This window comes from Macrobrachium nipponense, chromosome 15 (assembly GCF_015104395.2).
Source record: "Macrobrachium nipponense isolate FS-2020 chromosome 15, ASM1510439v2, whole genome shotgun sequence".
Taxonomy (NCBI): Eukaryota; Metazoa; Arthropoda; class Malacostraca; order Decapoda; family Palaemonidae; genus Macrobrachium; species Macrobrachium nipponense.
The window spans coordinates 49,741,085-49,759,559 of NC_087208.1; the positions used below are offsets into that span (position 1 = coordinate 49,741,085).

Below are 18,475 nucleotides of genomic sequence, written 5' to 3' on the forward strand. Positions count from 1 at the left end.
AGCCACATTGCCCTCTTAAGTTTGACTACAAAGCTTGAAGATCCAAGTGCAAAGAAAATATAAAAGAAATTATGATGTCCGATAGCAGGAAACGAAACCGGGTTACCATAATCCCAACGAGGTCCCGTTGCAGTGGTCAGGTCAGAAACTTGACCTCGTCGTTATGATTATGGTAACCCAGGACCGTTTCCCGCTACCAGACACCATCATTTCTTCATATATCTTGCACTTGGATCTCAAGGCTTTGTAGTGACAAGCGTATCCAAAAAAATGCGTGAAATATTCAAGAACTTATGTTTCAGTTTTCCTTCGTGGCTTAACTGTTTATATAATCATCACGTTTCAATTTTTCGTGATGTAAAATCAAATATGTATATACGTATATATATATATATATATATATATATATATATATATATATATATATATATATATATATATATATATATATAAGAGGTTCAGGAGGTCCAATGATACTAAACATGAGGGCCAAGATTTATTATAAAAACGTTTCGCACATCAACTTTGTGCATCTTCAGTCTGTTAAAAGAGAAATGCATATATTAAAAACTAAAAATAAGGATTCACAATAGTATCCATGTTAAAATGCAATGAAATATAAATAGTTAAAAAAAGAGAAGAAGAATCACTGAGGTACCAACCGACTAGAATGGAAGGAAAGAAAGGAATGAGTTTTTGAGAGAGCCAGGTCCAAGACGTTGACTATGCCAGATGTAGAGGTGAAGCGAGGTGTTGTTATTCAAGGGTGGGAACCAGTCTTTTAATAATTAACGATTCCAAGGTAGTTAGGTTTTCCGGGTCTTTAGTATAACCTATTATCGAGAAGTGCTGTTTTGATAGATTTTTTTTGCATTTGGTGGCATGATTCTTGATACTAGAAAATTACAGTATTACTAATTCTTTGACTGTTCTATAACTGAAAACATATGGCTACAATATCTCATCTGCAGTAATCTTCGAGTCGATCCCACGTAAGTTGCAGGGCATCGACTCGAAGATTACTGCAGATGAGATATTGCAGCCATATGGGTTTCATTTATAGAGCAGGTCAAAGAATTAGTAATACTGAATTTTTCTAGTATCAAGAATCATGCCACCAAATGCAAAATAAATGTATCAAAACAGCACTTCTCGATAATAGGTTATACTAAAGACCCGGAAAACCTACCTACCTTGGAATCGTTAATATTAAAAGACTGGTTCCCCATTGAATAAACAAACACCGGGTCGGCTTCACCTCTACATCTGGCATAGTCAACGTCTTGGGACCTGGCTCTCTCAAAAATCATTCCTTTCTTTCCTTCCATTCTAGTTGGTTGGTACCTCAGTGATTCTTCTTCTCTTTTTTTAACTATTATATTTCATTGCATTTTAACATGAATACTATTGTGAATCCTATTTTTAGTTTTAATATATGCATTTCTCTTTTAACAGACTGAAGATGCACAAAGTTGATGTGCGAAACGTTTTATAATAAATCTTGGCCCTCATGTTTAGTATCAATGGACCTCCTGAACCTCTTATGTTGCGCTCCTGTATACCGTCGTATGTATATATATATATATATATATATATATATATATATATATATTATATATATATATATATATATATATATATAATATATATACATATATATGTATATATATATATTATATATATATATATATATATATATATATATATATATATATATATATATGAACAATTGAGTGTCAGGAAAAAATAAATGAATAAATTACCGCATCTGCTGACCATGCTACTTTCGACAGATTTCCAAGTATTGAGGAAAACCGTAAACAAATAGGGGTCTTTTATATTTCTTGAACACCAGCGACTCAAAAACACAACAACAAACGAACGAATGATCTCAGACCCACAGCCACACCAAGAAAATTCAACTGAATTGTATGTGCTTTAATCGCAGACTCCTACGCCAACCATCCCCACCCACCCCCAACACCCCAGGGACTCTCCCTCTGTCTCTCCCCTGAGCGCGTTACCTGGGAGAGAAATCCAGTTAAAGTCGGGTCGAGGCGTTATGTTAATCCTCAGGTCGCCTGAGAAGTCACAAGTGTCTTCATTAACGAAAGTTAGGAGGGAGTGATAATGTGCTACTACTACCTGCTATCACAGGCTATGGAGCGGGCGGGCGGGCGGGTGGGGGGTTGGGGGGTCAATGTTTTCTTATAATCGTTGCTGAGAAATATTTGGATTTTAATTGAAATGAGGACCACGTTCTTTTTTGTCCTTATGGTGAAGATTATTCGTTAAATATTTTCAGAAATATTTAAATTCCACTGAAATGAAGACCGATTTTTTACAGATGGGAGATTTCAATGTTTTCTTTATAATCGTTGCTGAGAAATATTTGGATTTCAAAATGTGGAGACCACGTTCTTTTTTTCCTGATGGTGAAGATAACTGGTTAAATATTTCCAGAAACATTAAAATTCCACTGAAATCAATACCTTTTTTTATACACATAAAGAAGATAACTGGCTCGGATTACTTCATCATTCCTCTGGAATATCTGGACTTTAAGGAAATTCGTGAACGTTGGGCAATGCCAAAAAAGACTAAAATAGAATCAAGGAACACCCCAGCTTGCTTTTACATCTGTCCATACATTCTTCTCTCTCTCTCTCTCTCTCTCTCTCTCTCTCTCTCTCTCTCTCTCTAGAAAGCAAGAGGAAATGAAGGGTTATCATCTAGGTAGGCATTGATTTAATAGTATATTAAGGTGCTGATAAAACACTGAATAAAATACACATAAAAATTCAATAAACAAACTAACACTATCCCACAAAAGAGAGAGAGAGAGAGAGAGAGAGAGAGAGAGAGAGAGAGAGAGAGAGAGAGAGAGAGAGAGAGAGTACGGATGTATAAGATGATGAAAATTACAAAACAGATACCTTTGAGAGAGAGAGAGAGAGAGAGAGAGAGAGAGAGAGAGAGAGAGAGAGAGAGTCTAACATAATGAAATTAAATTCGCAGAGGTAATTAAATTAAACTGTAATCAGTTTACAAGGAAGAGATAAACTCTGGAGTTTTTAAGATTAAATTCGTAGTAATAATTAAATTATATCGTAATAAGTTTTCCACGAGAGAGAGAGAGAGAGAGAGAGAGAGAGAGAGAGAGAGAGCACATGTAATGTAGAGAAAGTCTAATACAAAAATATACCTTTACACTTGTGTGTGTGTGAGAGAGAGAGAGAGAGAGAGAGAGAGAGAGAGAGAGAGAGAGAGAGAGAGAGAGCACATGTAATGTAGAGAAAGTCTAATACAAAAATATACCTTTACACTTGTGTGTGAGAGAGAGAGAGGAGAGAGAGAGAGAGAGAGAGAGAGAGAGAGAGACCACGTCCGAACAAGTCCGCCACAGAGCTATCCAACGCTATCCAATCATGTTAACGGCACCGTAGCAAACTCCTCCTTGCGAAGTTATTTACTCCCAAGTACCCAGACTGAACTAAAGGGAGCAAGTTTAAAGTTTCTGCCCCGAATACTAGATGGATGAGAGATTGATGCAAGCGGCATTGGGCTACAGTGAGGCACGAGAACGAAATGAGAGGATTATTATTATTATTATTATTATTATTATTAATATTATTATTATTATTATTATAATAATAATAATAATTCCACAAAGTGGAAAGTGATTATATATTCAAAGCAAAACATCATAACAATAATATAGAAAGAAGAATCTAAGAAGAGAAAATCACGATAAATATTATATAAATGAACAAAGCTGAAAAAAGTGATAAAAGTGTAAAAAGAGAGAGAGAGAGAGAGAGAGAGAGAGAGAGAGAGAGAGAGAGAGAGAGAGAGGACCCTAATAATATGTACCAGACCAAGAAAACAATAAGAAATTAAATGAAAAAACTAAAATGAAAGTGGACAAGTGTAAATAAAGGATAAAGAGAGAAAACCACTAAATGGAAAAAAAATAAAAAAAAATTTATAAAATAATAATTTTCTAAAAAAAAGGTACAAAATGCGCAGACGTTTCTTCGGCGCAATCGAGTTTTCTGTACAGCGTATAATGCTGTATGAAACTGACAGTAACGGCCAGGTGGTGGCATGTGTTGTTGGTACATACAGCGCTAACAAACGCACGATCATGGCTCAATTTAGCATTAAAGAAAAATCAAAACTACTGAGGCTAGAGGGCTGCAAGTTGGTACGTTTGATGACCGGAGGGTGGACGGTCAACATACTAATTCGCAGCCTCTAGCCTAGTGACTTTTAAGATCTGAGGACGGACAGAAAAAGTGCGGACGGACGGACGATTAACCATCTATGTTTTCTTTTACAGAAAACTAAAAGGAGAAAAATTCACTGGAAAGTAATGGCACTCCTTTCAAAAACAATACAAAGTCTGTAGGCTACTGGGAAAAAAACTACAAAGTCTGAAGGCTAAAAGGGAAAAACTACAAAGTCTGAAGGCTAAAAGGGAAAAACTACAAAGTCTGAAGGCTACAGGGAAAAAACTACAAAGTCTGAAGGCTACAGGGAAAAAACTACAAAGTCTGAAGGCTACAAGGAAAAAACTACAAAGTCTGAAGGCTACAGGGAAAAAACTACAAAGTCTGAAGGTTAAAGGGGGAAAAACTACAAAGTCTGAAGGCTACAGGGAAAAAACTACAAAGTCTGAAGGCTACAGGGAAAAAACTACAAAGTCTGAAGGCTACAAGGAAAAAACTACAAAGTCTGAAGGCTACAGGGAAAAAACTACAAAGTCTGAAGGTTGTTAAAGGGGAAAAAAACTACAAAGTCGTGAAGGCTACAGGGAAAAAACTACAAAGTCTGAAGGCTACAGGGAAAAAAAAAAAACAAAAAAAAAACTACAAAGTCTGAAGGCTACAAGGAAAAAACTACAAAGTCTGAAGGCTACAGGGAAAAAACTACAAAGTCTGAAGGCTACAGGGAAAAAACCACAAAGTCTGAAGCTTAAAGGGGAAAAAACTACAAAGTCTGAAGGCTACAGTGAAAAGCACTACAAAGTCTGAAGGCTACAGGGGAAAACAAAACAAAGTCTGAAGGCTAAAAGGGAAAAACTACAAAATCTGAAGGCTAAAAGGGAAAAAACTACAAATTCTGAAGGCTACAGGGAAAAGCACTACAAAGTCTGAAGGCCACAGGGGAAAACAAAACAAAGTCTGAAGGCTAAAAGGGAAAAAACTACAAAGTCTGAAGGCTAAAAGGTAAAAAACTACAAAGTCTGAAGGCTACAGGGAAAAGCACTACAAAGTCTGAAGGCTACAGGGGAAAACACTACAAAGTCTGAAGGCTACAGGGAAAAAACTACAAAGTCTGAAGGCTAAAGGGAAAAAAACTACAAGGTCTGAAGGCTAAAGGGGAAAAACTACAAAGTCTGAAGATTAAAAGGGGAAAAAACTACAAAATCTGAAGGCTACAGGGTACAAAAACTACAAAGTCTGAAAGCTACAGGAGAAAAACACTACACAGTCTGAAGGCTACATAAAAAAAAAAAACTACAAAGACTGAAGGCTACAGAAAATAACTACAAACTCTGAAGGCTACAAAGACTGAGTAAAACACTACAAAGTCTGAAGGCAAGTGGGAAGACTCACATGAGCAGGGAGTGGCGTCACAGAAGCTATGTTGCCAAGCGTCCAAGTGATATTCGGGTGAGGCCTGGACCCTGCAGTGGTGCAAGTGATTTCGTAGTCCCGCCCCACGCGGAGTCCCTTAGGGTGTGCTTCTAGTCTCGTGACGATTGGCCGCACTGTGGATTGAAAAGTAAGAGTATTATTATTATTATTATTATTATTATTATTATTATTATTATTATTATTATTATTATTATCAGACTGTCGTATAGAGTATAATTATAATAATAATTACAATTCAGAATAGACAAATAAGTGAAACCACATTTCTTTATATCATAAAATATGACTCAATGGGGTTATTTGCACATGACAGTACTATGACCAAATTTAGCTAAATCAACCGATCACTTTCGAACAATATGGCAAGTCCTTTGAAGAGATCATTTAAGGGGAGAAAACTCAAGATCTAAATAAAATAACACGTTTATATATGTGGTCACACATGCTTACATATCCACAAGGATGACGACATAGTTTCCCCGGATTACATTAAATTAATACATTAAAATAAATTCAGTTTATATTTCATCTGCTTCAATAATTAATTTTTTATTGTCTCATGCAGATATTAATGACTTTGGTAATACAAAGGAATATTCTTGTCAATAACTACTTCATTAAAAAATGTTGTCATATTTCAAATTGTTAAATTAATAATGTTTTTTTTTTTTTTTGTCTCACTTTGATATGGATGAGTGGTAGTTCAAAAGATCATTTATTTTCTATAACTATATCATCACTCACACACTTTCCCCTAATCTTATATATGTCAATATAAATTATATAATTGGAAATGATTAACTATAAAATTTAATATCCTGATCAGTCATTTCAATAAACCAACAATATGCTCATTTTAGAAGTGTGAGAATGTTATTATAAACACTACATGTTTGACTGACTATGGAAATCAAATGCTTTGATAATTATAATTGATCGTTTGATGCTAGCAAATGTATAGCCTATATATGTATATAAAGGCTTTACATTTGCTAACATCAAGTTACATACACACACACACATAATATATATATATATATATATATATATATATATATATATATATATATATATATATAGTATGTCATAACCACGGAGCGTTTATGAGTAAAAACATACAAACAAACATTACCCCAACAGAAAAAAAAACATACCAATAAACCACCCAATTCAAGCCGAATAAAGGCAAAAGAACCCTCCATATTACTAATATCAGAACAATAATGAGGGAATGTGAGTGTAATTCTATTATTCATCCACGCTCTTCTATCTACCGTCATTTCGCTCCATTCCAACGCTGCTACACAAAAAATCCTCTAGAATATTCTATTCGACAGCAATATTTCCGACGTATTTGCAAGATGCATAAGCAATACACAGGAGCTTTTCCTACATCATCACCAAGCAAGTAGTATATTTCCCAATAGAATTGCCAGAAAAAAATGGGCTTAATACATAAATTACGACATATATCTAATCGATATTGTATTATGCTTTTCAAAATAGGTAGATGAAATATTAGCGAGGGATTTTCCCAGAAGAATTTTATGTATATAAGATAGGTGATAGACTATTGAGGATCGCAGCTAATTGAGGAGAAGGGGATGGGGCTCGCAGCTTCACTCCTGAATAATTAGAGGAAATTAAATGGAGAGAAGCCGATAATAATCCGGTGAGACTAATACTCCAACCCCCCGCCCTCTCTCTCTCTCTCTCTCTCTCTCTCTCTCTCTCTACTCTCTCTCTCTCTATACATATATATATAAATATATATATATATTATATATATATATATATATATATATATATATATATATATATATATATATGCAGTACAAAGTACATATAAATATAAATAATTATTATACATTAGTATAGATATAGATTTAGCTATATATATATATATATATATATATTATATATAATTATATGACTGGTAAAAATGTTCTGTTATAACAGAATTCCATCTAATATAAGGAGCCCATAAAAACACCGAAATATAGAGAAATACTATATTTCAGAGACTGCTGGCTCCCTCTTCAGGTAGATGAATATATATTACATATCATACCATATACTTACACACACACAGATATATATATATATATATATATAATATATTATATATATATATATATTATATATATATATCATATATGTATATATATATATATTATACTATATATATATATATATATATATATATATATATATATATATACACACATATATATATATATATATATATATATATATATATATATATATATATACATAAATACAACCACTTATCACTCATATCCAAAACCAAAACAGCAGGAGTGTAATCACTGAATCCGTCGTCGCTGAGATTCGAGACGAAGGGAAACTGCAGCATCACGACCGTGTTTGAACAGAGCTCGGGTCAATATTTATCCATCGACGACGACAACAACAACAAGAAGCGACGCAGCGCGCTCAAAATTGCCCGAATGGGTAATGAAGGAATAAAATGAAGATTTATGATCATCATATCCGCCGACTGTTATATACATTACGACGAATTTATATTCGGTCGCATTCCCGTTCGCCCTCGACTTGAAACTGCTCTTATATTCGATAACATTTGGTGAGGGGGACATTGTTCACCTGTCAGTTTACTTGGATGTTGCATAATTGGACGAAATTTGCCAGTAAAACTTATATATCCTTCATGGAACCTTTATCATTATTATTATTATTATTATTGTTGTTGTTGTGTTGTTCTTGTTTGTTGTTGTTGTTGTATGCTGGAAGTAAACCCTCTTTCAAACATGTTTATTGAAAATTTAAAAAAAAACGTAGCTGATGCAGCAATAATTTTTTAAATATATCTTATTATTATTATTATTATTATTATTATTATTAATATTATAATTATTATCAGAAGATGAAACCTATTCATATAGAAGAAGCCCACCACACGGAGCCACTGACTTTTGCTTTTTCCAGGCTTCCAAAGAATATAGTGTACATTTGAAAAACAATAATAGAAGGTATTATTATCACTATTATTATTGTTATTCATAAGATGAGCCCTAATCTATACAACAAGGCAACCACAAGAGCCATTGATTTGAAATTCAAGCTTCCAAATAACGCAGTGTTCATTTGAAATAAATAACAGAAGGATTATTATTATTATTATTATATTTTTTTTTTTTTTTTTTTTTTTTTTTGCTCTATCACAGTCCTCCAATTCGACTGGGTGGTATTTATAGTGTGGGGTTCCAGGGTTGCATCCTGCCTCCTTAGGAGTCCATCACTTTTCTTACTATGTGTGCCGTTTCTAGGATCACTCTTCTGCATGAGACCTGGAGCTACTTCAGCCTCTAGTTTTTCTAGATTCCTTTTCAGGGATCTTGGGATCGTGCCTAGTGCTCCTAGATTATGGGTACGATTTCCACTGGCATATCCCATATCCTTCTTATTTCTATTTTCAGATCTTGATACTTATCCATTTTTCCCTTTTTTCCCTCTTTCTCTTCAACTCTGGTTGTCCCATGGTATTGCGACATCAATGAGTGATACTTTCTTCTTGACTTTGTCAATCAACGTCACGTCTGGTCTATTTGCACGTATCACCCTATCCGTTCTGATACCATAGTCCCCAGAGGATCTTTGCCTGATCGTTTTCTATCACTCCCTCAGGTTGGTGCTCGTACAACTTATTACTGCAAGGTAGCTGATGTTTCTTGCACAGGCTCGAGTGGAGGGCTTTTGCCACTGAATCATGCCTCTTTTTATACTGGTTCTGTGCAAGTGCCGGGCATTCACTTGCTATGTGGTTTATGGTTTTCATTTTTCGTATTGCACTTCCTACATATGGGAGAGATGTTATTTCCGTCTATCGTACTTTGAACATATCTGGTTCTTAGGGCCTGATCTTGTGCCGCTGTTATCATTCCTTCAGTTTCCTTCTTTAGCTCTCCCCTCTGTAGCCATGCCAATTGTCATCGCTGGCTAGTTCTTTAGTCTGTCTCATGTATTGTCCGTGCATTGGTTTGTTGTGCCAGTCCTCTGTTCTTTGCTGCCTTTCTCCTGTCTCTGTATATTTCTGGGTCTTCGTCTACTTTTATTAGTCCTTCTTCCCATGCACTCTTTAGCCACTCGTCTTCACTGGTTTTCAGATATTGCCCCAGTGCTCTGTTTTCAATGTTGACGCAGTCCTCTATACTTAGTAGTCCTCTCCCTCCTTCCTTTCGTGTTATGTATAGTCTGTCCGTATTTGCTCTTGGGTGTAGTGCTTTGTGTATTGTCATTTGTTTCCTGGTTTTCTGATCTATGCTGCGGAGTTCTGCCTTCGTCCATTCCACTATTCTGCGCTGTATCTGATTACTGGCACTGCCCATGTGTTTATGGCTTTTATCATATTTCCGGCGTTGAGTTTGACTTGAGTATCGCCTTGAGTCTCTGCATATATTCTTTCCTGATCGTTGTCCTTCATCTCTTGGTGTTTTATATCTCCTCCTTCCATTATTCCCAGGTATTTGTATCCTGTCTCATCTTGTGTTTGATTGTTGCTTCCCATCTGGTAGCTTGTTTATCCCTTCAGTTCTCGTTACTTTGCCTTTTTGTATGTTGACTAAGGCGCATTTTTCTATTCCAAACTCCATTCTGATGTCCCTAGATACAATCCTTACAGTCTGGATTAGGGTATCTATTTCCTTGATGCTCTTACCATACAGCTTGATGTCGCCTCCATGAACATCAGATGGTTGATTTTGTTGCCTCTTTTATTATTATTATTATTATTATTATTATTATTATATTATTCAGAAGATGAATCCTATTCATAGGGAACAAGTCCACAAAAGTAGCCACTGACTTGTAATTCAAGCTTCCAAAGAATATGGAGTTATGACAAAAAAATTCGTCCAATATTCGACAGAACCGTAAAATCTTTTCAATATCTTTAGTAAATATGTCAGAAAACAATAAACTGAATCGTTATTGTTAAAATGAAGTTCTTTTTTAGCAGGTCATTTTGAGTTTTGCAGAGTCAGGCCGAGAGAAATGTTAGCGTGTATAATATACCACGATGATTTTACATTTTAACCTCAGCATTTGTTTACTTGTTGTACTAAAATTCCATATGGAATTTGTATTTTTTTTTTGTTTAATTAGCATGGTCACTGGAAGACAGTTAACGTAGTTTTCAAATATTTAACTACCCCTTGGTTTGTTAACAGCTCACTGCCTTCCAGCGGCCGTTCTGGTTCTGTCCTAACCAACCACTAACTGATTTGCTTTCTTTCCTGAGGTTGACGGAAACTTAAGTCAGTTACGAAGGAGATTTCAATCACGAAGGGTCTCGTAACTCAGATACTCTGAGCTCTATTGACTATATAAGGATATACAGCAATATCTTTGAAGTGACGACGACTATTCCTTTCGACATGTAATCGCCGTTTAAACCCAGCCAGGAAGAAGCATTCCTTCATCGCAGTCTCTCACTCTACACGTACTTCGCCTTCGTCCCAGGATGATGTTTGTCAATCCGAAATCATTTGGAGGGATAATGCTTTCCCATATTAAAATGCCTTCCAATTACCATCACTTACTTTTTAGTATTTTCATTTAACCATCTGTTTCATACCTTGCATATTTGTAATACGAGGTTTCGTACCCTTCCAGGGATATAATGCATTATGTACTACGTGGACGTCAGTTTGGACTGTTGGTATATATATATATTTAGATTTTCCAAGGTATGCAACTTTCCAAGTGTTATAAGTGCTGCACATGCTCATAATTAAATTTAGATATATGCATACGATTATTGTGTAGTGATTAATTAGGCATTTGGTAATATTTAAGGTATTTTGGAAGTGGCTGAATTACTGCGGCTCCCCCAAGCTTCACGATGATCAACTTTGTGTATTAGCTGCCGCATCAGCACCTGGATGATAGGACAGTTTTCAATTACAATAAATTACTTAATTTTTCTTAATATTTCAATTAACCTTATCAATTTCCCGGTGTATGAATAAAAATTCAGCGCATGGCGACCGTGACAGGACTAGGCATTATAGGTTACGTGCGTGACATAGGACGTGAATTGCGGTGAATTGGAGGTTTCTTCCTGGGGGGTTTTTTCACTTACAATATTTTATATCCCTCTTATTGCGGGTTTCTTTAAAGTTCAGTGTCATTTTTGCGAATTCGTAGCTAATGTTTATCACTTGGTGATTTATTTAAGAGTTCAGTGTAAAACAACTAATTTTCGATTCGTAGTTTGATGTTTATCCCTTTGCTAAATAATAAGTAGTATTTGAGTGTCCCTAATTTTCGCGTTGCTGTGAAAGTTTTTGCTTAGTAATAACTTTGTTGCATATATGTACTAAGTATCGTTTACCATTTTTTGACATTTTCGCTGTGTATTGCAGTAATTATACTTATATTGGTGTTTGTATGCTTATTTGTCTTCAAAATGGCTGAATTGGTAGTGCTAATTGGTCAGCGTAAGATTATTAGGAAGAAGGTTACAGTATGTGCCAACCGTTCTTCACAGTACCTTTCATTAGATAACATGGCAAAAGTATCTGAGCGGGGTGTTCTCTTGGAGTATAGGAAGAGATTAAGTGGACTTGATTTCTAAAATACAGAATCTAAAATTTTCAGGAGAATTTAGAGACGAGGATTTGGAGTCTGAGCTCTCTGCATGTCAGTCGTACTATGATAAAATTTCAGGTATTGTGCCTTTGTTGGATGTTAGTGTCAATGCTGGAAGCCCTCCACTTTCATCTACTACTGATATTGCTAGGAGCCTTTTGAGGCAACCCACTGCACCTCTACCAAAATTCCAAAGTAAGGAAGGTGAAGATTTTTTGAAATTCATTCGAGAATTTGAAACCACGACCCAAAGTTTTAACTATCCAGACAGGGACTTGCTCTTACTTTTGAAGCAACAAGTAGAGGGTAGGGCTAAATGTTTACTTGGTTCATGGAGACCGACAAAGAAAGTTACAAAGATGCCAAAGACTTAATGATTCAGGCTTTTGCCTCGAGTGAATTACGAAAGTCGGCTGTAATTAAGAAATTGACCTGTCTACATCTCAAAGAAGGAGACGACCCCTTTGTTTTCTTATCAGAACTTAGGACTATAGTCGAAAATTTAAAATATTTAAATATTGATGTTGATGAGGTTGTTAGATATTTCGTTTGGTCTGCACTCAATGATAGATTCAAGTCTCATATGGTTCATATCACTAATGTGACTCATCCAATCACTTAAGCAAATCAGTTGATAATTTCTTTACAGCATGTGAAAGGTATGAACAGGGTCAGGCGAAAGGCAAATTATCGGTCAGGGATAAAGTTTTAGCTCATTCAAAGCCATTCCAGGAAAAGACTAATACAATGGCTGTTAAAACTAAGACAGTTCCGACCAAAGCTTGTAATTTTTGTACTAAGGCCTTTTACAGGGGTCTTAAAGATTCAGGATCACAAAACACTTTTATATCTAGCAAGTTAGCTTCCTTTTACAATTTCAGGTCTTTAGCTACTAAAGTAAAACTGACTGTGAAAGGGTTTAATGGTCAAAAGGAATATTCTACTAGTCTTGTTGAAGTTCCTATTAAAACTGGGGAATGAAACCTTTGGCTAATTTCTCGCTCTAGTTGTACCCTCTATAAACTTGCAATTGAGTTTACCTGGTCTTGGCCAAGTAGTTAGTATAATGCAGAGTAAAAATTTTGTATTTGCTGACAAGCTTTTATCAACCAATTCTCAGAGCATTGATGATGTTCAGCTTTTGTTAGGAGTAGATTTTTCACATTGTCTTTTGGGAAGAGACATAGTGATAGGAGTCCTTAATTCGTCTGTGTATATTGAGACTTCTTTAGGAATAATGCTTATGGGGAATGTTGATAGGTTCCTAATTAATCTTAATTCACTAAAAGGTAATGAAAGTTTGGCCTCGAAACCATTGAGGGGAGAAAATTCTAATACTGAACACGGTACATATTACACTTTCCCTAGCCATTCTTATTTTCTAGCCACTAGTGTATCAGTGAATGAAGAATTTTACGAACTCGGTGACATTACAACAAATTGTTCTTTTACTGTGCTTTCAGATAGAGGGACTATTATTGATAGGAAACTGCAAGAAGCAACTGATCAAATTTTGAATATGGAGAGCCAATTTTATTTGAACTATGATCAGAAAGTTACAGTGATGAATCTAATCGGCTCGATGATTCTCTCGTGGACTACACTTTCAGAAATTTGCACACGAAAGGTGATGGACGCATAGTTGTTCCCCTGTTATGGAATGGGAAGGTATCGCACCTCCTTTCGAGAAACGAGTCTCTTTCCAAGGCTGTTCTTCAATCAAATTTGAAAAAATTACTTCGTAAGAAAGGTTCATTGCAGTTGGTAGATAACTGCATAAAGGAGCAATTGAAGGCGGGTATTATTGAGTCTATTTTGGACTTGGAGGTATTTAAGGCTGAATATCCTAACTACTCCTTCTTACCTCTACTGCCAGTCTTTAAGCCCAGAAAAGGGAAACCTACTAAGTGTCGCATAGTATTTCTTTCTAATTTGCAAGAATCCTCTAAGAGACTGTCACTGTCACATAATCAATGCATGTATGCTGGGCCTAACTTAAATCAAAAGCTCTCCTCTGCATTTCTTAATATTAGGTTTGATGAAAAAATTTTGATTTTTGATTTGAAGAAAGCTTTTAATATGTTGGCTTTAAGTGAAATTGATCAGTCTAGGCTATATTTTTTTGGTTTCGGAATGTCACCACATGTGATTACACCCCAGTTGCTTATAAAAATGTCAGGCTTTCATTTTGGACTTCGGTGTAGCCCATTTCTTTGATGGCTTCATTGTATTACATGTTAATCTTGACTTCCAGTAATGATTCAAGAATCGATGAACTCAAGAAACTTATATATGCTTTAATATATATGGATAATGGTGCTGTCACAATGAACAACTCTGATGACTTGAGGTGGGCCTACGAGCAGTTAGCGGCATATTCAAACCTTTTAAATTTGAAATTCAGCAACTGGTGACTAATGACATTGATCTGCAGTCTGACATAGATCGGTCAGAAGTTCTTACCCCGGAAGTCAACAAATTGTTTGGGCTTGAATGGAATAGACTTTCGGATGAGCTTTTCACTAGGCCAATTTCCCTTGACCTAGAAGCTAATACCAAAAGATTAATTCTTAGGTCAATTGCCACTCAGTTCGATATATTTGGTTTCAACTTGCCTTTATTTAACCGATGTAGGCTTTATATGCATAACTTGCAATGTCAAAAGGGTTTGAACTGGGACCAGCCTCTTAATAGTCAACAGCTTAAAGACTGGAGGAATATCTGTAGACAGTGTAATTCATCGCCCTCTTAAAGTAACTCGTTTTGTGGGTCGAAGGGATAGTGAGTATCATATAATTTGTTTTTACTGATGCCAGTTGTGACATATATGGGTGTGTAATTTATTTATTGAATGTTGATCTGGCAAACTTACCTTTATTAATGCTAAAAATCGGTTGGTTAATACCCAATTGAAAGGTAAATCCATTCCATCTTAGAGATCCACGCCATTAATCTAGAGTCGAACAATCTGTTGGTCTTTATTTGGATCTTGATGGTCCCAATTGTATAAAACCTATAAAGGTGACAAAGATTTGTCTATTTTCAGATTCTTCTTGTGCCCTGCAGTGGTTAATAAGTTCTTCGCTTCAACTTAAGAAAATGAACCAATGTTCTACTTTTGTATTGAACAGAATTTACAGTATACAAAAACTGTGTGAAACATATCCTGTTCATTTTGGTTGATTAATGGCAAGGAGAATCCTGCTGACATGGTAACCAGGTGCACATCATATAAAATTGTTAAATGAAGTCTTGTTTCCTTTCAGGCCCGGACCTGAGTAATATTAGGGCGCAAGCCATGCAGTTCATATTCCTCAAGCGGGTTATCTTTCTGGAAATTACATGAATCTTTCTGATGTTCCTTTAGTTAAGAGAAATTACTTGGTGAACATTTCTGATTTTTCTGACTTCCGAAGACTTGTTTTGCTGTACCGTCGGTGCATAATATGCATACACAAATGGAAAGCTAAAGTGAGAAGACATGTTGATGTACAAGAAGATAATATTTTTTTTGCTTTAGCTCTTGTACATTTGATTTTGACCGATCAACAAAATCACTTTGCTGATGTTTTGGAGCATTTTTCTAAAGGTTTTTCTGCAGCAAAGGATATACCAGGTATAGTTTCTCAGTTTAACTTGTTTGTTGGTAACAATGGCATTTTGAGAGTGAAGAGCAAATTTAAGAAAAAAATTTTTTTTCCTATTCTATTATCAAGAGACAGTCATTTAACGAAGTTAATTATATTGGATATTCATCACAAATTAGCTCATTCTGGATGCATGCTGTTCTTCTGAATTAAGAAGACATTATTTTATTCCTAGAAATTTTTCAGGTGGTTAAAAAGATTCTGAGGCAATGTGTTCACTGCAAGAGATTTAATGCACGCCCTGTCAATTTAAAATCAGAATTGTTACAAGAATTCAGGGAAGACCCACCAGCTGTGCCTTTCGGCAATATTTTCGTAGATTATATAGGGCCTTTTACAGTTAAACTGGAGAAGGAAAAGGGATAAGGTATGGCTATTATGTTTTACTTGTACTTGTCTCGTTGCAATTAATTTAAAAATTTTGTAGAAACACTCAGTTTGCCAGATTTTCTTAGGGCATTTCTCTTCATTGCTTCGAGTTTGGCATTCCACAGTTATGCATTAGTGACTAGGGTCACAAATAGTTGCAGGAGCTAATGTATATCTTCATTTTGAATGACCCCCACACACAGTTGTAATTTGAGGAGCGTGGTGTTAAACCATTAACTTTTCAACAATATTTTAAAGGATGTAGTCAGTTGGGCTCCCTTGTCGAGATTTGTGTCAAGTTAACAAAGAGACTTCTCTATGGGTCCATCAAGAACAATATTCTCTCCTACTTTGATTTTGAGTTTACTGTATGTCATGTTATCCACTTGGTAAATCGACGACCAATATCTTTTAAAGAGGCTCTTAGGGATAGTGCAGCAGAAGACGTTACTGAACCAATAACACCCGAAATGTTAATTAGGGGGTATGAGCTTTCCTCACTCAATGTCATTCCAGATTTACAACCTTTACCCAAAGATGAAGAATTTGTCCCTTGTGGAGCTACTAATAAATTTGAACCACTGTCTAGGATTAGGAGTAAACTTATAGATATTTACCATCATGAGTTTATGCAAACACTTTTAAGCCAAGCAGTTGATAGGAAGGGTAGATATCGCCCGGTGACTCATCATCCTTTAAAAGTAGGTGACATTGTTTTGATCAAGGAAGATAATACTAAGATTAACAATTATCCTTTAGGTCGGATAAAGGAAACTTTTACGAATGATCTTGGAGAGACTACACATGCTGTAGTATTTAAAGGCCGTACCAGACAAATGTGTAAACTCCACGTTAATAAACTAATACCTTATCTTTCCTTAGATGATGAAGACTCGAAGTCCAGTGATTTGCAAAACTTAGACAAATCACCACCAGCTTCTGAGAGGCCTAAAAGAAAGGCTGCTATGGAAAGCCGGAGAAAAACTTCTGAAATGTTGAATTTATAAACTTTGATCAATTTAATTTTTGTATGTATTGTATATATATTCTTATGTATTTGGCAATATCCAAAAACACATGTTTTTGGATTCGTTCCCCTGCAGTGTACTAAAATTCCATATGGAATTTGTATTTTTTTTTGTTTAATTAGCATGGTCACTGGAAGACAGTTAACGTAGTTTTCAAATATTTAACTACCCCTTGTTGTTAACAGCTCACTGCCTTCAGCGGCCGTTTCTGGTTCTGTCCTAACCAACCACTAATGATTTGCTTTGCTTCCTGAGGTTGACGGAAACTTAAGTCAGTTACGAAGGAGATTTCAATCACGAAGGGTCTCGTAACTCAGATACTCTGAGCTCTATTGACTATATAAGGATATACAGCAATATCTTTGAAGTGACGACGACTATTCCTTTCGACATGTAATCGCCGTTTAAACCCAGCCAGGAAGAAGCATTCCTTCATCGCAGTCTCTCACTCTACACGTACTTCGCCTTCGTCCCAGGATGATTCGTGGTCTGTAAAACTCAGGGGGAGTTTTGTTTGTCAATCCCCGAAATCATTTGGAGGGATAATGCTTTCCCATATTAAAATGCCTTCCAATTACCATCACTTACTTTTTAGTATTTTCATTTAACCATCTGTTTCCATACCTTGCTATTTGTAATACGAGGTTTCGTACCCTTCCAGGGATATAATGCATTATGTACTACGTGGACGTCAGTTTGGACTGTTGGTATATATATATATTTAGATTTTCCAAGGTATGCAACTTTCCAAGTGTTATAAGTGCTGCACATGCTCATAATTAAATTTAGATATATGCATACGATAATTGTGTAGTGATTAATTAGGCATTTGGTAATATTTAAGGTATTTTGGAAGTGGCTGAATTACTGCGGCTCCCCCAAGCTTCCACCGATGATCAACTTTGTGTATTAGCTGCCGCATCAGCACCTGGATGATAGGACAGTTTTCAATTACAATAAATTACTTAATTTTTCTTAATATTTCAATTAACCTTATCAATTTCCCGGTGTATGAATAAAAATTCAGCGCAGTTGTCAACAGAGCTTTGATGCTCTGAGAGAGAGAGAGAGAGAGAGAGAGAGAGAGATGAGAAGAGAGAGAGAGAGAGAGAGAGAGAGAAGAAAAATACATTGC

General features: G+C 35.6%; 1 protein-coding gene across 1 annotated transcript in view; it reads right to left on the reverse strand.

The window, feature by feature from the left end:
- The window catches only part of LOC135194928 (nephrin-like), a gene marked incomplete in the record, with an annotated part of 312,621 nt that overhangs the window by 136,014 nt on the left and 158,132 nt on the right, over positions 1-18,475 (reverse strand). Inside the window, 1 exon segment of the mRNA XM_064221132.1 lies at positions 5,622-5,776. Coding sequence (XP_064077202.1) covers positions 5,622-5,776 — 155 coding nt within the window.